The sequence below is a fragment of the Sphaeramia orbicularis genome, chromosome 12 (genome assembly GCF_902148855.1).
Source record: "Sphaeramia orbicularis chromosome 12, fSphaOr1.1, whole genome shotgun sequence".
NCBI lineage: Eukaryota > Metazoa > Chordata > Actinopteri > Kurtiformes > Apogonidae > Sphaeramia > Sphaeramia orbicularis.
This window is the reverse complement of record NC_043968.1, coordinates 71,562,044-71,581,779: the sequence shown is the minus strand read 5'-3', so window position 1 is coordinate 71,581,779 and position 19,736 is coordinate 71,562,044. Positions and strand designations below refer to the sequence as shown.

General features: G+C 39.4%; 1 protein-coding gene across 4 annotated transcripts in view; it reads right to left on the bottom strand.

Moving 5' to 3' along the window:
• The window catches only part of nacc2 (NACC family member 2), a 51,786-nt gene that overhangs the window by 9,348 nt on the left and 22,702 nt on the right, over nt 1-19,736 (bottom strand). Inside the window, exons 1-4 of one of the 4 annotated variants that reach the window (XM_030148423.1) lie at nt 4,217-4,629; nt 2,812-2,999; nt 1,932-2,696; nt 40-216 (exon numbers count right to left, since the gene is read on the bottom strand). In XM_030148423.1, coding sequence (XP_030004283.1) covers nt 40-216; nt 1,932-2,696; nt 2,812-2,968 — 1,099 coding nt within the window. In that variant the 5' untranslated portion in view covers nt 2,969-2,999; nt 4,217-4,629. Of the gene's footprint in view, nt 1-39; nt 217-1,931; nt 2,697-2,811; nt 3,000-4,070; nt 4,148-4,216; nt 4,630-19,736 lie in introns of those variants that run through there. The other 3 variants (XM_030148425.1, XM_030148424.1, XM_030148422.1) reach the window with 3 other exon arrangements.

Below are 19,736 nucleotides of genomic sequence, written 5' to 3'. Positions count from 1 at the left end.
ATGCACACTGCATGTATTTATTTGTATGTGTGTTCATACCAGCCACTAATTCCAGCTTCTCTCCTGGGTCTCCCTCAGTGTAGAGCTTAGGGTGGCAGCGGTAGCCGATCTGACTGATGAGACTTGCAGGCAGGGCCACCAGGTCCCTGCGGATCAGGACACAGTTGCGGTTCTCCAAGGCCAAGGGCACCGCTGCCATCTCTGGCTTGTCCTGGACTGATGAAAGCAAGGAAGAAGACAAAGGTTTCAGAAAGCTTTCGAAAACCAGAAGGGTTTTGTATTTCATAGGAAACAGGAACAGATAAATATATATTCACCCAGTATATCCATATCCACCCAGCTCACTACATATTACAAAAACAAAGTTATATAATCATCCATATCCTGTGTATGCCCTGTTTAAAAAGGCTATAAAATCAATTAGTAAAGCAGGTTGGTGTAATCTCATATAACTTTGTTGTGTTTCATAAATGTTTTAGGGCATTGCAGATGTATCCCAGAAAAGTCATGATGCTGCATCAGCAACTTGAGTTTTGGAGCGGGACAGATGTGAAGCTGGGTGTTAGGTTCGTACCCACAGAAACGTCTCTCCTAACCTCTGTGGACGATTTATGAATGCATGTACCTGCATATTCTAAGCATGTACAAACAGAACAGATGTGATGCACATACTGCACATAGCAGGAAGGTGTATAGGTTAATGCAATTTGTTTATGTGCAGAACCACTGTGCGTACACTACACACACACATACACAAACACACACACACACACACACACAAACACACACACTCTCTCACACACACACACACACACATGCACACACACACATGCACACACACACACACACACACACACACACACACAGAGGAAAAGTGTGCAGTGGTTCTCAAATAACCCACAATGTCACCCTGGGGTGCTCTGACTGATTGCAGATAGGGTGAATTTCATAAATATCTGTAATTCTAGAATTTGACAAACCTGTGTGATGCCTCTGCGCTGCAGGATGCTAAAAATGATGGAAAGTGTGTGCGCATGTATATGCATGCATTTATCTGAGTTTGGAGATCAGATTGTACATGTATGAATGCAAACACAAGTAAGAATCGGCATCTATGCAAGCACGTCCCAGGGTGCACCAGCAGCAATATGCAGTAGAAAAAAGTCACAAAAAGCACCACAACCCAGCTGTTATAGCTGTGATAAGAAGTCTGTTGTTAGTCACGATGCACTCCAATCATAACTCCATAAAGCTATCTTTATTCTTAGAGAGCCCACACACATACACACACACACTGGAGGCATAACATCCAGCTTTTTCAAGATGTGCAGGATACATGATTTATGAAAGATTAAATAATGTAACTGGGATGAAATGAATGTGCATCAGTGTTTTGCACAATACACAGCAATTCCAGAGAAGGAGGAACTATGTCCTAAAAACTCTACATTTAAGTGTTTTTTTTTGCAAGTCATTTGCAAGTCATGCAGAGTTTGACTTTTAAATTTTTTTTTTACGTCTCTTACCACATTAATTTCTCTTCAGCTGAGCTGAGGGTAACTTAAAAACTAATGCATTTAGTCAGATTTAATGGTAATGCATTTAAGTAACATGAAAATGAAGCGGAGTTGCCATTGAGATTGTTAACATTTGCTAGAAATAAAACAAATCTTGTTCAAGTAACATGAGTCTATTTCCAGTTAACCCTAACATTTAGTGCAGTATTAAAGGTCATAGGTTATTAAAAATATAATTGTTTTGCAAAATGTGTTAACAATTTTTTTTCATTCTGGAAAATAGTACTTTGCAAAAGCTTTGGTGGTGATTCATGCCGACGCTGATTCAATGTGGCATTAGTGTTTAATACAAACATCGGCATGGCTACACTTTAGTGAAACATAATAAGTTGTGCAGTAAAAGCCCATACTCACTGCCGTAGGGGTTGGCAGAGCGTCCATAAAGCTGACTGTAGGCGTCTTCTGTGATCCCGTCATAGGGCTCTTCCTCAAACTCCTCATCCTCATTCTGGTAGGATGTGGGGCTGTCGGTGGTGGGGAGGCTGGATGCTCCAGGACTAGACCGCTCCACTCCTGCCCCGGCCCCTGCACCCCCGCCACCAGCCCCCTGGAGGAGGTAAGGAGGCATCCCAGGTACAGGGGTCCCTCCAGCGGTTGTGTAGAACAGTGAGCTGGCCCTCGCCAACCGACTTCCCAGCTCTGAAGATGAAATCTTGCTCTGTGGAGAGGGTATCGTCAGGGGCGTAGGTTCAGCCCCTTCTAGTTTAATCTTACGCTGCGGCAGGAGTAGGGATGTAGACCACCCTGAGGTTCCCAACAGGGCAGCCACAGGGAGGCCGTTACCATTATTACAAGGACTCTGTGGCTCAGATCCTGTTTCTTCTAAGGACCCTGCAGTTTGTGAGTCACAGTGAGGTGAGTTTGCCTTAAACATGAGGTCCATACCTCTTTCAACTATATGCTGAATCTGGAGGTAGCCAGCTGTGTACATGACCACCAGCTGTTCACTAGCTGCCATTGTTAGCTTCCCTGTGTAGCAGAAAGAAAGAATCTGCTCAAAGCAAGCAGGTGTGACGGAGGAGGGCAACTCAAATTGGGTCTTGGTGGAGCTGCTGAAGAGGTCACGGAAGTAGAGGCTGCTGGCAGCCAACACGGCCCGGTGGGCTTTGAAAGCCTGACCTAATTGATAGAAATAACAGAGAATAGACTGAGCTCAACGTGTTACTAAACAAGTGCAGTATTGTTTCATACCTCAGTCTCTAAAACAATAACCAAACTTTGTTTTGGGACCAACCTTTGACCAGGATGGATACATCGCAGTAGTGTCCCAGCAGGCGCTGCTCATTCAGGGAGCCCAGAACTGTGGCCCCGAAGTTCGGGATCTCCACATGGAGCAGCTGGGACATTTTGGATGCAGAGGAAGAGGAAGAGGAAGATGGGGTTTCAGACATTCACTGCAGACGCTGCCAATGAGAGAGGCATCTATAAAAAAAAAAGAAAAGAAAAGAGAAGGCATGGAGAACGCGTTGGATAAGAGAAACACAGTGATAAAGAAGGAGTGGATAGAAATGTGCGAATGATAAAAAGAGCTGCCAGAGGGGGGTAGACAGGCTACAAGGGAAAATTGAGAGATTCTTAAAGGAAGCGGAGAGCAAAAATGAAAATAGAGTTGAGACGAAGTGAGAAAACCAATACAGTTGAGGGAGAAGTGAGAGGTGTGTGAAAGAGATGGATATGCAGAGATAGTGGGTGAGAGAGTAGAGGCAGGAGAAAGGAGGAGTCAACTTAGTCCAAATAGAAAAAAAGAAACCCAACACAATGCCGTGCCTACTGTACATGAGAACACTGTATTATGAAACCTTAAGGCAATGTTGTTTAACATGGCTTAAATTCCAAGAATCTTGGACTCGTTCCATGTATTTCAATTAATGTATCAACAACAACAGTTCTCCTGAACCGTGGACCTTTATGACCTCTACGACGGCCTTGACAAGTAACTTTCCTTAGAAATGAAGCAACACTATATACAACCAGTGTGTCAATGTCACAGCTGAGGCATTCTCTTTGATTCTGCTGAGCCGACATCTTCGCTTGTGTTTATTTTTTATTTTTCGCTCACTTTTAACCTGAGCGAAGAAGCTCAAAATCTCAGCTAATGTCCACAAAACACAATTCTATGTGAACTTTGCGTGCTCTCTCCCTCTCAGTAACATTCTCCAGGCATTTCTGCACCTTCTTTCCTCCGCTGAACCTTGTGTCATTGTTTCTTCTTCTCCCCACCAACCCACACACATACATATACGCACTAGTTTCATTATTGAGCAATGCTGCAGAACAGTTTCCAGGAATACAAACTGAAAAAAATGTCACCGCCTCTCTCTCATACACTCTCTCTCTCTCTCTCTCTCTCTCTCTCCCACTTCATGCACTCCATACAGACAGACTGACGTGCACTCTGGCATACTTACATAAAAAGTGTGCACGTAAACAGACACACATCCAGTGCAGGCAGCATAGGGAAATTACTGTGTACTCTGGCATGCTAGCACTCACCTGGAGAAACCAGCAAACGTCTTTTCCTCAACAGTCTCTTTTTTTCCCTTTCTTTTTTTTTTTTTTTCTTTTTTTTTTTTTTGTAAAGACACACATGCACAAATGCACAGAAAAACGCGCTCACAGTTCTCCCAGACAGTTCTGACCTGTGTAAGCCAGTCTTCTGGTAAAGACACACCATGGAGCCTTGACTCACACAAACACAGCATCAGCAGTCAGGACCAGGACACATGAAGAGGAGTTAGAGATGGAAGGAGAGCACTCTCATGTACTCTGTCTGCTCGACTCTCTCTTTCACTTGAAGTGTCATTCTCTGTCTCAAAAAATGATTCTCCCCCCTTGTCTGTCTGACTTCTCTGCCTGTCTTTCCAGCCTATCTTCTATCTCTGTATCCTCTAAAGCCCCATTCTCTCTGCTCAGTGTCTGCTCTAGCGCTGTCTCAAAGCCTCCCTCTGCCTCCCTGTCATTATCTCTCTGTGTTTCTCTCCCCCCCCTCTCTCCCCTCTCTCTCTCGCTCTCTCTCTATTCTCCAAGGGTTGAATTCAACAAGTGCCGCTGTAGAGAACGGGGTGAGAGAGGAAAAAAAAAAAAAAAAAAAAGAGAGAGAGAGAGAGAGAGAGAGAGGGAGCACAGCGAATCAATGATGAAAGGAGTAGGGAGGCTGGCTGTGTGTGCGTGTGTGCATGTGTCTGCGCGTGTGTCTGATCAATGCAGTATCTATACGTCGCAGGGAGTGGGAGGGAGAGAAAAACACAGGCTACAGTTACAGACAGAGACAGAGACTGGGCAGAGCTAGAGTGAAGCAAACCAGGGAGGAAGGGAGGGGGGGGAGTGGAGACAGAGAGAAAGTCATTTGAGGACAGTACGAGTAGAGAAAGACAATTAGGTTGAAGCAACTTCTGCCACTTGCCCCTGGACACAGATGCCTATATGGACAGAAAGAGGAGGGGGGATGGGAGGGGCTGTGAGGGGGGGGGGGGGGGGGGGGGGGGGGGCTGACTAAGACAAAAGAGAAATGAAAAAGCTCACAGAGGTCACAGTCACCATTAATTAATTGGACATCAAATAGTGAAACTTCTGAAATCCCTGTTTGACGCAAGACTGGAGCAAATGCGTCACGTCTCTGTAGAGCTAAATTAGAGGCTTTCATATACACAATGTAATAATCCTCTAATACTTCCAATAGCAGAATTAAGAAAAAAAAAAAAGGTGCACCAAAAACAAATTGTCTGAGGTATTTGAAGGTATTTCCAATTTTCTTACTGTCTTTGGAAGACAATAGTTTAAAAAAAGAGGTTATACTTTTAAGCAAGTGTTGTGTGTTTTCTCTGAATCATGCAAGGACGTCTCTGCCAAACACCTCCACACAAGCCAGAAGTACTGTCTTCATGCAAGACTATTGTGTATTTCTACATGAATTGATAAATTAAATGATTAATTTACGCCTCCAGTTTGGCAGTTTGAGCTTATTCAGGTGGCACGTCTGTCTTTTCTGTTGTTGCTTCTTTTTTTTTTTTTTGACCGGCACGTTGAAGGCCTCCCTAAATCTGGCTTGATATGGATAAGGAAGGACACAAGCCAGATGTCGCAGGCTCTGACAGACAAAGAAGGAGAGAAGACAACAGCTAACAGGATAACTTCCACAAAAGAACTGTGTGGGAGGATATAAATGCAAGATAGCTGTGACAAATGGGCATGTGCGCACTTACAGTATGTGTGTACATATATACAAAACACCCGTATAAATTCAATGTTGCATGTCAGAGCAAAAACCTGCCGACTATGGCCTTTTCATTTTTTGATAAAGCATGATCATCATGACTTTAGTTCAAAATCTCATTTCATGTTATCACTTCATGATATACAAACTGTGAAAAAATACATAAAGCAGATATAGCAAGGATATATATATATATATATATTTCGACATAAATGTGTGTGTCCTCGGAAAAAAAAAAAAAACCTAGACACATTGTGCTTCATTTTTTGCCAAAGAAACCTCAAGTGGAGAAAGTTTGTGTTAAACTGAGCAAACTTTTACTCTTCAGTCACAGCGGAAATATGAAAGGGAGGATATCACAAAGCGTTGAATACAGTGAGTCAGACTTTGGTTTAGAGAGCTTTGCCCCAGCAGTGTGATATCCGCACGGCACATATAGTCACACATGAGTGAACACACACAAAAAAGCACAGTCAAACGCTGGAGACACAAATCTGCAAACACACTAACGCACACACACACCTACATACACACACACACACACACCTACACACACACACACACACACACACACACACACTGCTCTTTACAACACATAGCCAGGTTATCTCACTATGCACACTCAGCAATACATCTTCTATTTGTGTGTTTGTCTGTCTGTCCCTCTGTTAAACCGCTCGGCCACTTGTCCGTCGGTGCATCCGTCAGTTATTCGGACTATTGTGTGTCCTCACAGCGCCTCTTGTTTCTGCCTTCTCTCTCTTTTCTCTATCCTTCCCGCCCTGCATACCACGTACCCACTGTCTCTCTGCCAATTAATGCACACAGGGCTGCATTGCAGTGAGGTTGGCGCGTGCCACAGCAGCAAGCACAGTACAGAGTCTACAGACATGCATGTACGTGCCAGCCGGGCAGAGAGAGATGGGGAGGGAGGGGGAAGGGGGGGAGGGGGAGGGAAAGAGGAAGAGGGTAGGGGGGAGAGAGAAAGAGCAAGGAGAGTGAACGGTGAATGTGTTGAGTCAGGCAGACAGGGACGGCTGAGCCACACTGCAAATGTACACAGACACTCCACCGCAGTGGACGCGCAAATGCAAATGTATGCACATATGAATCTGAAATTAATAGCATTTGTGTGTACGTTATGAGGTATACTGTACTGGAGGTGCAAACATATACACATTCACACTCACACTATGCACACACACCGTCCTATTCCAACCCTGTCCTGCCTGCATTAAATATAGACTTTGTACATCCCTGATGAAAAAATATAAGGCCTGGACCTCCCTCCCTGTTGTTGCCAAACGAGTGATTATGTGGTGTGTGTGTGTGTGTGTATGTGTGTGACACGTGGTCCTCATTTTACTCTCTTGTGTGTTTGCATTTCCATGTCAAAGTTTCTGCATACCAAGGTGGTTTTTATAATCGTCATTATATATACTGCTGATGACTTTGGCACTGTTCTATATCACGTAAGTATGTGTGTGTGTGTGTGTGTGGTTGTGTGGTGTGTGTGGTGTGTGGTTGTGTGTGTGTGTGTGTGTGCATGCGAAGACATTCTGCGAGTTGAGATATGAGATTTGAATGCTGTGCTGATGGCTGTTGTCTGCTTAGATCGGAATGTGTTACACTCCATTTTAATCAGGATTCATACCTACGCATAGTGTTATTAACTGTAGGAGCAGGTCCAGGCAATATTTGAATAATATGAAGAAATGCGACGATTTGCCAGATGGCACACACATACACACAAACACACACATGCAGTACAAACACACACAAACAAACATGCACGCAACATACATAAAGATTTAATTACCAGTTTACACTGTAGTTAACTGTCATAGAACAATAGGGCAACCTTTGAAATGTGCAACCATAAAAGTGCATGCTAGTTAGGGTTCATGTGTTTGTGTTGGCACTGTACTTTTTATGAAGCCAGATCAAATAGATTCAGTGAAACTGGTGTCAAAAGTCACACCCTGATCTTAAAATAACGACCAGAAGAACTTGAAAGAATGCAGATAAGGAAAAAGTTACTTGATCTTCATGATATTAATATAATATGAATTAAAAGCAACAACAGGAATTCATTTCACGTTGAAATGAGAGCGCTGTATGAATAAAGCAGGAGACGATTGAAGTAGAGATGAGCAGGACCAGAGCCGCTGCCGCCGGCGTACGGAGCCTCTATACAATCTCAATATGAACAGTCTCGTCGTTATAAATATTCAGATCCTGCAGTTGTTCTCATGTCTAAAGTGTACCAGACAACAGATTCTATCCACGTTGAGACGGCAACGCTCCCTGGCAACAGATCTACCAATCGGGACTGAGCGGGCGTCTGCCTGAGTCTGTCTGAGTATCATTATGGGATGTCGAAAGAGAGAGAGAGAGAGAGAGAGAGAGAGAGAGAGAGAGAAAGAGAAAGAGAGAGAGAGAGAGAGAGAGAGAGAGAGAGGCTGCTTATCACTTGTAATGCAACATCATTCTCTGTGTATAGACCCCGCTGGGTGAAGTTGTCTGCACACAGTCAGGATCAAAATCATCTTTTCTTTAAAAAAAAAAAAAAAAAAAAAAAAAAAAAAGGAAAAAAAATTCTCATGATTCACACAGTTATGTAACAAACAGACAACTATGAAATGATTTGTTGTGGGCTGAATATTGTCTGGTATCTTTCCACTTACATTTACTCAATATGCACCAATAATGTAATATGTGGTCTGACTGGGGTGGGGGGGTGTTTAAAAAACACTGAACTCCACTCTTACTGTTACAGTGTATGTTATAATGATGGAAATCTATACTGAGCAACACCCGTCATAATAGGTTCAACTCAACCTTTATATAGTTTATCTGCTCGAAGCCATTTTACATACTGTATATCAACTTTTTTTTTTTTTTTTTGGACCTGCTTTACTTTTTTAAACCAAATAAATTAAATATACTGTATATATTATAGGTGACATCTTAAAATGTTCAGTGTGTGACATTTAGTGGCATCTAATTTAATACCCTCCTCCCCTATGGTAGCCAATAGACAAAAGCCTCTCATTGGAGTATTTGGTCCACGCTTGGGTTTTTATTTAAGGGAATATTAACATAATTCAATTTAATGCTGGATACAAAGAGAAAAATAAGCGGAATCCTGTTAGACCTAATGCAGAAACGCAACATGGTGGACCATCATTTTTTCCTTCTGCACAATATATGATCAATTACATCTAACGTATGGTAATTTTCTAATTTTGTAACTCTTACCAGCCAAGTTGTAATCAGTTAGGTGATCTAATTTTAATTAATTTTCCTGACACAACTGGAATAATAGAATATGGATCCTGTGTCACATCTTTCCAGCCATTCACACTATTGGTGACGATGAATATCCCCTTTATTCATGAATAATTTACAGTGTTTTATAATGAACGCAGTTACATTTGAACCAGTATTATTTATATGGTGCAAATCTATTGGATATGCCTTACTGACTATAATTTTCCTTGAATACCATCATTTCAAGCCTCTGGCAAGACAGTTGAACAGTTCCAATCTGTCCCAACTATTTAAATGGCTACTTCTAAAGTGACAAAAACATAAGCATTTTCATTTTGTGTGATTATCAATGATGAAACATAAATCAATACCACTAGTATGTTGAATTCTGCAATTACGTCCTTGTAAATCTTCCTAAATCTTTTCACATTTAAAATCCTTTAAAAATCAATCACGTGTGAACTAATGTTGTCAGTCTTATTCATTAAAACTTCTTTTATGAACCAAAAGCCCCACTGGCCGTTTGTAATTACTCATTTTGTAGATACAAATTTTAACTATTGATCATTATTGTAAATTAGGACATGATTATAATGTCAATAAAACTCAGTCAGTACCCACCTCTGCTGATAATGTAACTCACCATAAAAAAAGAAATACACTAGAAGTTCAGTTGTTTGTCAAAATGAACGTCCACCTTAATATCATTTCCATTCAAATTCAATATGCATGTGTATAGATATAGTAAAAAAAAAAAAATATATATATATATATATATGTATGTATATATATATATATATATATATATATATATATATATATATATATATATATATATATTATGTGTGTGTGTGTGTGTTGTGTGTGTGTGTGTGTGTGTGTGGTGTGTGTGTAGCAGCAGGGACTGAGGGGAAAGTTAATGGTGAACTCTTACTATAAAAGAGTCCACACTGGTTGGAGAACACCAAGTTATGACAGAAAAGCAGTGTAACAGTGGGTTACCTGTCAGAGTTCCTTGTAAATGTGGTGATACAATACATGTGAGGGAAAACCAGACAGAGGAAGAGCATGCGTTTGTGTGTCCATTCGTTGTGTGTATGTGTGTGTGCGTCCATTCATGCTTGTGTGTGTGAGCCTCCTGAGGCAAACACTCCACTAATGGACTCCAAGTGGCTGTAGGAGATAAACAAACAAACAGTAGCAGGAACTACTGATACGTCCTACCAAAACTCAGACGACCAGGACAGGACGTGTTACTGCATTCACACATACACTGCAGATCACAGCAGGTCAAATCACATGTCCTTCAACAGACACGATGACATGTGGACATCAGTTTCTCCAAAGTGAAAAGAGGGGTCGAGTGGACCAGAGGAAGACAGAACCAAAGGAGGACGGACACACTGGGACTTTTGTCTGTGTGTGAGGATGATGCAAAAGGCATCGAACAATAGAGAAGTTGAAAACGCACACAGGAAGAACTGTGTTAGTGAGTTAAAGGCAAATGAGTTGGAGTAATGCGAAGGCCACAAAAATGTTCATATGGAGGCTGTGGGACAAAAAAATATTTACCAAATCTGCAAAAAAAAGAGTACATAGACGAGTATCTGGCTGCACCGACCATGAACTTAAAAAAATATATGCAAATATGAGTGTGTATACTTGTCTGTACTGGTGGAGGTTGACTGACAGTGGATTTGTAATAACTGATCATAATAATAATAATGATAGTAATAATAATAATAAAGAGCAAAAAGCTGATATCCCATTCAATTGCAAGGAAGGTGAACCAAGTCCCTCTAATACTGCTAGTCTGACAGATGTCCAGTCTCAAACATTAATAACATTTAATTGTTCTGGCTCTTGAATTTTGTTCCTGGTAATATTGATAAAGATTTAAAATGTGCTTTTGGTACCGTTTTCCAACTAGAAGTCCAAATCCTAATATTTAGCCTCAGCCTTATGTAGCCTTTATCTTTGATTACAGCAAATATTCACTGTTGCACCTTCTCCATAAGATTATGAAATGTCACATTTATTGTCACGATTTTATAGACTTATAACGTTACTGAACCTGTAGGCACTATGCATGATGGGTAATCACGCCATCACTCTGGAACAGGGTCGATCTGGACTCATCAGACCACATGACCACAGTCTAATTTTTATGCTTCTATCAAACTGAGGGTTGTTTCTGAAATGAGAAGTTACTGCATCAGTTAAAGGGTTAAAGAGCTTTGTATTAATTACTGCAGTAAATATCTATTGAAAATGGATGAAATTCATAGTGGAAAATAACCCCTGTAAGAGCTTTCCTCGTATTAACCTCCTAAGATCCAGCTATGGGTTTTCTGTCCACATTTGTGGACAAGAGTTTCACAACTTTATATATAAAAAAAAAGAAAAGAAAACCGTCCACCACAAAGGACATTCCATAAAAAATTTTAAAACTGCATCTGACAAAACTGTTGCATCATGATATTTCCAATATAGGCACTTATTTAATAAAAAACAAAAAAAGCTTGTACTTTGCTGACATTTCCTGGGTCTCAGGAGGTTAAAGAACCTGATTATTCTTGTATAACCCTTTGAACTGTTCCTTGGGGTGAAACTGTTACTCATTGACCATTTCCCTCTAGGTTAACATGTTGTTGAACTTCTGCATTGGTCATGACACTGACACATGTCAAGCCTATCCTCGTTTAACCATCAACCTCACCTAAAAAGGTCAGCACATAAAGGCTGTTCTTCACACGGTATGAACATTACACACTCCTTGTGTTCTATGCCAGTTCTTTCCTTTGTGATCATTTTTACAAAAACCTTTAATAAAAAAACAAAGACAAAACTCTCAAGCTTCAGATCATTTAGCAGATTTCCACAAAAAAATGTATCTGAGACCAAAAGGACACATCAGATAAATTTGGGAAACATGAAGGAGGTGGGATTTCTCACCTATACCTCAACCAATCACCAGGGGGAGGTTCAAATATTATGGGTTCTATTTGAACATATACAGTCGCAGAAAAAAATTTGACTACCCCTTGATTTCTTCAATTTCTTGTTCATTTTAATGCCTGGTACAACTAAAGGTACATTTGTTTGCACAAATATAATGATAACAACCAAAATAGCTCATCGTGGTTTAATGTCAGAGCTGGTATCTAGCCATTTTCCATGTTTTCTTGATAATAACCAAAATCACTTCAGTTCTTACATCAATATCTATGGCATTGTACTGACAAAAACAGTGCTTTTAGGCATCCATGTTTTCTTTTCTGTCTGTTTTAGTCACATGATACACACAGAAGTTAGTACATGATTGCATAACCATCATTTTTGATGACTTTTGATGGTCTAATAATTTTTTCCATGACTGTAGGTGATGGTAATGCACCTTTAAGAGGACATGACGACCTTGAGTCTCAATCCATGATTTGAATGACAATCTTTTCACCTCTTCTAAAATGTAGTTTGTAGTTAAGATAAGATATGCTTTTATTAGTCCTACAAGGGGAAATTCCAGATAGTTAAAGTTAAAACTAGACTATAGCCAGTAGGGCTGGGTATCATGGCCAATTTCCATAATGGATTCGATTTCAATTCATAAGGTTCTGAATCAATCATGATTCGATTTGATTCGATCCAATATCAATTCGATTCAGCATTAATTGTTTGATTCAGATTAATTTAGTGATATCAAAGTACAATTTTGAGTTGTAACCTGATTATTTGACAACCGCAGTCATACAACACATCAATACTGGTATCAATATTGATATCAGAAAGAAAAGAAATATGAACTCAGTGGGGGGGGTCCAAGTTATTATTCCAAGAACGACCAGCTTCCGCAACTCGGATCGGAGAACCTCCAGGCAGCCAGTTCCTTGACACTGCAGGTTTGAGTTTGAGGCCGGGAGGAAGGGAGGAAGGGTGGGGAAAACCGCGTCCTTTCTGCGCCAGAGCCGTCGCAAGTGAGACAAGACTTCAAGATGTTTTCCCAGGGGTTCGCAAGACAGAGTCAGCCGCGCTTCCACGTACTCCCGGTCCTGCTCTGAAAATTCGATCTCATCCACTCTTAATCGATTACGCAAAATTAAAACGAAATCAATCTAAGATCGATTAAATCGATTTTTTTTACCCAGCCCTAATAACCAGGATTCTTCTGTTTTTCTTTGGCTTCTGGAGCCTTAAGCTGTGTTTGATGGCTTTTGTAATCAGTAAATAACTAAAAACTTTGTATTTTTGCAGGATTTTGGACGGAGATGTTAAAATAGAGTCAATAAGTAGATCAAATTTTCAGGCATGCAAATGAAACTATTGTGCTGTTCTGCTGTCTAAGATTGCTGTGATTGTTCATATTTGTATTATTATGCGTGTTTTGCTTGTTCACATATATGTTAAATTTCATTCCATGTATGGAATAAATCACTAAATCAAAAATAAATATTGGCTGCCATTTTGCTGTTTATCCGTCTGCTGTGTCGGTACCTAGACTGTGGTGGACTATGTTGCCCCATCAGTTTCATTATGAATCAGTTTTGGTTTGACACTCTAATATAACATAACTGTGAATCAGAATCACTGCACGTCAGAGCAGCTGATGGACTTGATCATTTCTTCTTCAGTGGCAGCACAACCCCCCCCCCACACCCAAAAAAAAAAAAAAAAAACACATTACACAATCTCTGCAAGGTACCATAGACTACACCCAAACACAGATGCTTAAGTATCGTAATAAACAGACTGAAATAAACTCAGTAGTCTAGTACCATACTATCAACATTAATGCTACAAACCCACAGGTTAGAGCAGCGCTGCCTGTAAAATACTGTAACTACACTGATAAACAGGCCACTTCAAATCAACATTGTCTGAGTAGGAAGGTTTTGACAGGGCTATTATTTTTAATGACAAGATCTCTCTGAAAAGTAGATAATATGACAAATTTATATCTATCACAGTCTACCATCATGAGATCGCCCTGTCTTGTAAACAGTTCATTCAAAGGTAATAAAAACACACTGATTCTTTTTTTTTCATATGATTATACATGATGAAAACATAATTATGAAAATTATATTCAACTACTGCAATAAAATCCTAATTAATCCCCATAAATCTTAGATCGTGGACCTTTACTGCCCTTGGTTGCAGGTGTTTGTGGGTGGTAAGGAGTGCCTCGACTCTTCCTCAAACCCTGTTCTACAGCCCCGTGTAAAATGAACTGTACAAAGTCATCTTATGCAGTTGCATTTGTGTTGATGCTTCAAACAGGGCAGCAGATGAAGACCAGTGATATCGACAAAATGACACTTTGTGCTAATCTGAACTAATTCCACCTCCATATTACTAACAAAATGTCAGCTCCACTGAAATATGCTTCCCTGACTGCCAACCTTGGAGAAAGATAACGGCATACAAAAAGACAGACACAGTACGACATGAGAAAAAAAAAAACAGGGTGAAACATTAGAGGATTAGGAGTTGGTTTTTTTGCAAAAACTCAAAACCATGAGGTCCTGTGGGATGTTCCAGTTTAGAGCAATACTTAAATCTTACGTTGAAACAGCAAGGAAACCAGGCCCAGAACTCACGCAAGACTGAGGTATTTTGAACACACACTGACACAAGACCAAAAACTCCCTAAGTTCTAGGTTGAAAGTAAACTTCATAAGCACAGGAAACACAGGAGGGAAGGGGGAGTCTACCACGCAGAGTGAATGTGTGTTTGTACAGAGATGTGCAGAAGGCGCTGACTGCCATATAATGACTCTTTTTTTTGTGTGGGATAGTTCTAACTAATAAATCCCTCATAGTCCCTCATTTGCACGCCGTCGCCATGTGACTGGTGTTTGTCCAAAATACAACAACAACACACAACTGTACATTTTCCATGGGTCTGAGGGCATTTAATTTCATGCTGACATGAACTGATCCTCTGCCAGCAAAGTATTAATTCTAAGGGCCTCGTGCATATTTTTTTCATCCACCTTCGGCTGTGTTTTTTAATGGATCATCATGACAATGCTTAAAATGAAATGGTTGATTAAGGGGAACCTGCGTAACAATACAACTTTATCAGCTTTTCTTTGGATAGCATTTGCAAATTGTGGTTTAATTATACTCTTAGGGACTGTATGAAAATTACTGGCAAAGGGGGTCAAAAAAGACAGATGGTTATGGGATATTCTTTTGGCTGAAAAGACTTCATTGATATACCAAAGTTCATTGTAATCAGTTTGTGGACACTATCAAAATAATAATAATAATTCAATACAATACAATATGCTGATTTCAAAATGAGCATCAAGTTAGGACTGGATTTATCTCCAGACAGTTGTGTAAATGCCTCAGAGACAAAAAAAAAAACATGAATTATACTCAGTATGTCACCTGGACTCATCTAACATCTAAAGTGGTTCATGTCTGAGTTGGCGAAGTGTTGGAACAGTTTGGGAGTGGATTGTCTGGCTGATTCATCCTCTGTAGTCTGTCAAAGTGTGGAAGCAGTGAATTGTATCGATGAAAATTAACAATAGTCAGTTTTGTTTGTCGAACAAAAATGGAGGACTTCAAACTCTATTCCAGGGGTGTCAAACTCATGTTGGTTCAGAGGCCATATTTAGCCCAATTTGATTTCAAGCGAGTCAGACCAGTAAAATAATGACTTAATAACCTATAAATAATGACAAATCCAAGTTTTTCATTTTGTTTTAGTACAAAAACCCCCCAATTATATTATGAAAATATTTACATTTTACAAAAAAGTGTGAATAACTTGAAAAAAAAAAAATTTCATTTGAAAAATTAGTGCAATTTTAACAATACTATGCCTCGACTTATTATTTATACATGTACATTACACACAATGTCACATAAACATTTGGTAACAGGCAGAATATTGATAAAATTTTGGAGTTTGGAACAAAAATTTTAACAATTTCTACAATATTACATCTCTTATTAACACAACTACAGATCACAGTGGATCTATAAATGCACAAAACATTTAGTAACAGGCAGAATATTGTTAAAATTGCACATTTTGGGTTGTTCATCTTTGTTTAGATTTATGTATTTATTTGCATTTTATTGTGAAAAAATTGTTTTGTAAATGTAAATATTTTCACAGTGTAATCTTATTTTTTTCACTTAAATTTTTACAAAGAAAATTTGTAGTTGTCATTATTTATGGGTTATTGTGTTGCTATTTTTACTGTAGATTACATTGGTCTGTATGTGGAACCTGAACCAAAATGATTTTGACAACCTTGACTGTTCAGGTTAATTTTTTGCACTTTCATCCCGTGGCCGGAATGGAACCTTTGGCGGGCCAGATTTGGCCCCTGGGCCACATGTTTGACACCTGTGCTCTATTCGATATTGATGCACAGGATGCAAAACACCTGCTCATCTATGGGTGCTTCCATGAAACTGGGTACATTTTAAGATAAGATAGCCTGAAATTTCCCCTTTGTGGGACAAATAAAGGCTTATCTTATCTTATCTTAGCTTACATTTTGGTACCTGGCAGTTTTCCAGCTTTTTTAGACCTAATAAAAGAGAAATTTAGACATATTTCCCCCCCAGGATGTACCTAATGATGACCTCAGATAAATGCAAAAAAGTATACTGTTGCTCGGAGCCATCCCAAAATTAATGTATTTTTTATCAAATATTGGGGCCAAAAATGAAAAACTACTTAGGTGTCAGTGCATTTGATCTGCGCCACATGGCTTGAAACAGTCTTATATAGTGCTATCAATAAAGACACTGTTAAATTTGATGATCCTAGTGGTTTTTCTAACCCAGACATGCAGGTTTTTCATGAATCTAGTCTCATTCCAGGTTTTGTATGTAACCCATCGTGTCCACTTGCGTTACATGCAGAACCTGCGCAGTTAAACGCATATAAATCGCGAATGATTTTGCAATAGTGGTCATTTTTGGGAAACACTCTGCCTTGCATAATTAGTTCTATTCCCAAAATGTACCAGTGAGATAATAAAGAGATATTTTAAAAAAATAGTACCGCGTAATTTTCGTGTAAGTGTTACATGCAGATTTTTGTATTAAGCATAATGCAAAATAAAATAAAAATGTGTTTTATTTGAAATATAGTTTCTCTTTTATGTCAGTAAGTATTTATTTTTTAAAACAGACCCAAAGTGCTTCCAAACTTGCTTCATAACATTAATCTACATCTGGTTTGAATTTTTAGCCCTGTTTTTAGGGACCAGTTTCATAGAAGCACCGTAAGAAGCATAGCATAAAACATTTCTAATTGAACAGACTGGCTTTGTCGTGTTTCTTTGCTGCTTCTAAGGTGAACTGTGTTGTTTTCTTGCTTGTTACTGGATGAGGTGATGCAATGAATCAACCAATACACCCTAAATGTTAGTATGACAACTTTGACCATTCCATTTGTTTTTATTGACTCTCTCACGCCTGAAGCAATGACTGAATCTTCAAGTGCTTAAAACGTGTCTATGAATTTCCACTATTATGCAAAATGTGGATACTGTGTTTCCTCACAGAAGTAAAAAAAAAAAAAAAAAAAAACCTAGAAAAGCACTCGGAGAGCACAGACCTCCACCAAGGCAGATCAGTGCCCTCCCCCGATCACCACCAAAATTGAATCATTTCTTCCTTGTGCCAGTGTCAACATTTCCTGAAATTTTCATCCAAATCTGTTCATAACTTTTTGAGTTATCTTGCACATGGACAGACAGACAGACAGACAGACAGACAAACAAACTAACGCTGGCAAAAACATAACCTCCTTGGTAGAGGTAATAATAATGGATTAGATTTCTATAGCGCTTTTTTGGACACTCAAAGCACTTTACATTATTGACCCATTATTCATTCGCTCTCACACTCCCCCTATGGGGGTGGTAAACTACACCTGTAGCCACAGCTGCCCTGGGGCAGGCTGACAGAAGCATGGCTGCCAATTTGCGCCTACGGCCCCTCCGACCACCACCAAACATTCATACACCAGTGTGAGTGGCACTGGAGGCAAGGAGGGTGAAGTGTCTTGCCCAAGGACACAATGGACAGACTAGGACAGAGTAGGATTTGAACCGCCAACCCTTCGGTTGTTGGACAACCCACTCTACCGCCTAAGCCATGTACTGGAAAAGTACAAAGTACAAAAGTACTGGAGCATTGTTTTAGTATGTTCAGGCAGTACTACACATACAAAGAACTCCACATACAGGCCAGATCAAGTGAAAGTGAACATCAGTGTCAAAAATTAAAGTTTCACCTCTCATTTCTCAAATAGGCATTTTTTTTTACCTTAAGAACTCTATTTTATGGAACTGTTTACAAAATTTCAGTATCACTTGTAGAAAAAAAGATATAAAGATATAATCAATATAAAATGAAACCTAAAAAGGACTAGAATATGTAAATGCACTATTTACTTTAATAATAATATTTTTTCTCGCTTGTAATAGTGATATTTTAAGTCTGTGAATCTGTAGGAACTAATTATTCAGCAGCACAAGAATATAGAATGGTTATGTACTATCAAATTATTAGTAAAATATTCTTTGCTATTAGCTGTATCTGTATATATCACTTCAGTTGTAATATGTATGCTAAACAAAAGTTTATTAACATATTTATAGTGTTTTAGTTCCAGCATAGTCTTTTACTCTGATACTGAACAAAGGTACAAACTGCTGTCCCTGTGTCACAATATATTTGTGCTCATAAAAATGTATCATTTCAACATTTTTGTCCAATATTGATCACAATTGTAGTTTAACATAATACCTAAAGCCCTATGTTTAATTTAGCATCAATTTCTTATGAGATCATGTTTGGTAATCATGTTTGGTATATTTGCATAAAGTGAAAAAAAAAAGATCTTCATTTTGAGTCCCCGTGTCACGCAGCAGTAATTTAAGTATTTTCACTTGAAATGTTATTTCTGTAAATTGTAACGTGTCATGTGAAAGTACTTACTGAGACCTATTTATACATGTATTAAACTTGGAGATAAGCTATTTAGTTTTCCACACAGAGCTTATTGAACATGAAATGCGTCCCCATGTCACCACTTGATCTGGCCCTCACATCTTTATAGGATTTTCAACATTTTCAGACGTCTTTAAAGACACTTAAAAATGACAATGTTGAGGCGCTAAATACACAACGTCAGCCGAGTTTCAGTCGTTCAATGTGTCCCTAAATGCATCGCCCTGGACACTGCTATGAGAATGAATGTGTCCTAGAATAAATCCAAACTGTCTTGGAGGATCAGCTCTGAATGTGTCCTCTGTGTGTTCACACTTTGCATCAGTGTGATCTGTATGTGAAGATGTTCAGGACAGATGTTAAAGCTGCAGTGCTCGTTTTTTAGCATCAGTGGGCAAAAATTCTATAATTACCTTTCAGCATAAGAGGACACAAGGCTTCAGTATCTGTGCTTTAAGACTGCAGAGAGTTGACCCCCTTAATGAAACTTTTAGCTTATCATGCGTGTTTTCTGGCAGGGAAGGTGGGAGGGTTAAATGTGATTGACAGCTGTAATTACCAATTGCGGATCAGATTCTGTCACACGTGACTTTGATGCACACACAGTGTCAAGTCATCTGTATGTACATTTAGTCTTTTGATTTGTACTGGTATTTCCACTTTTTTTGTAGCTTCTAAAC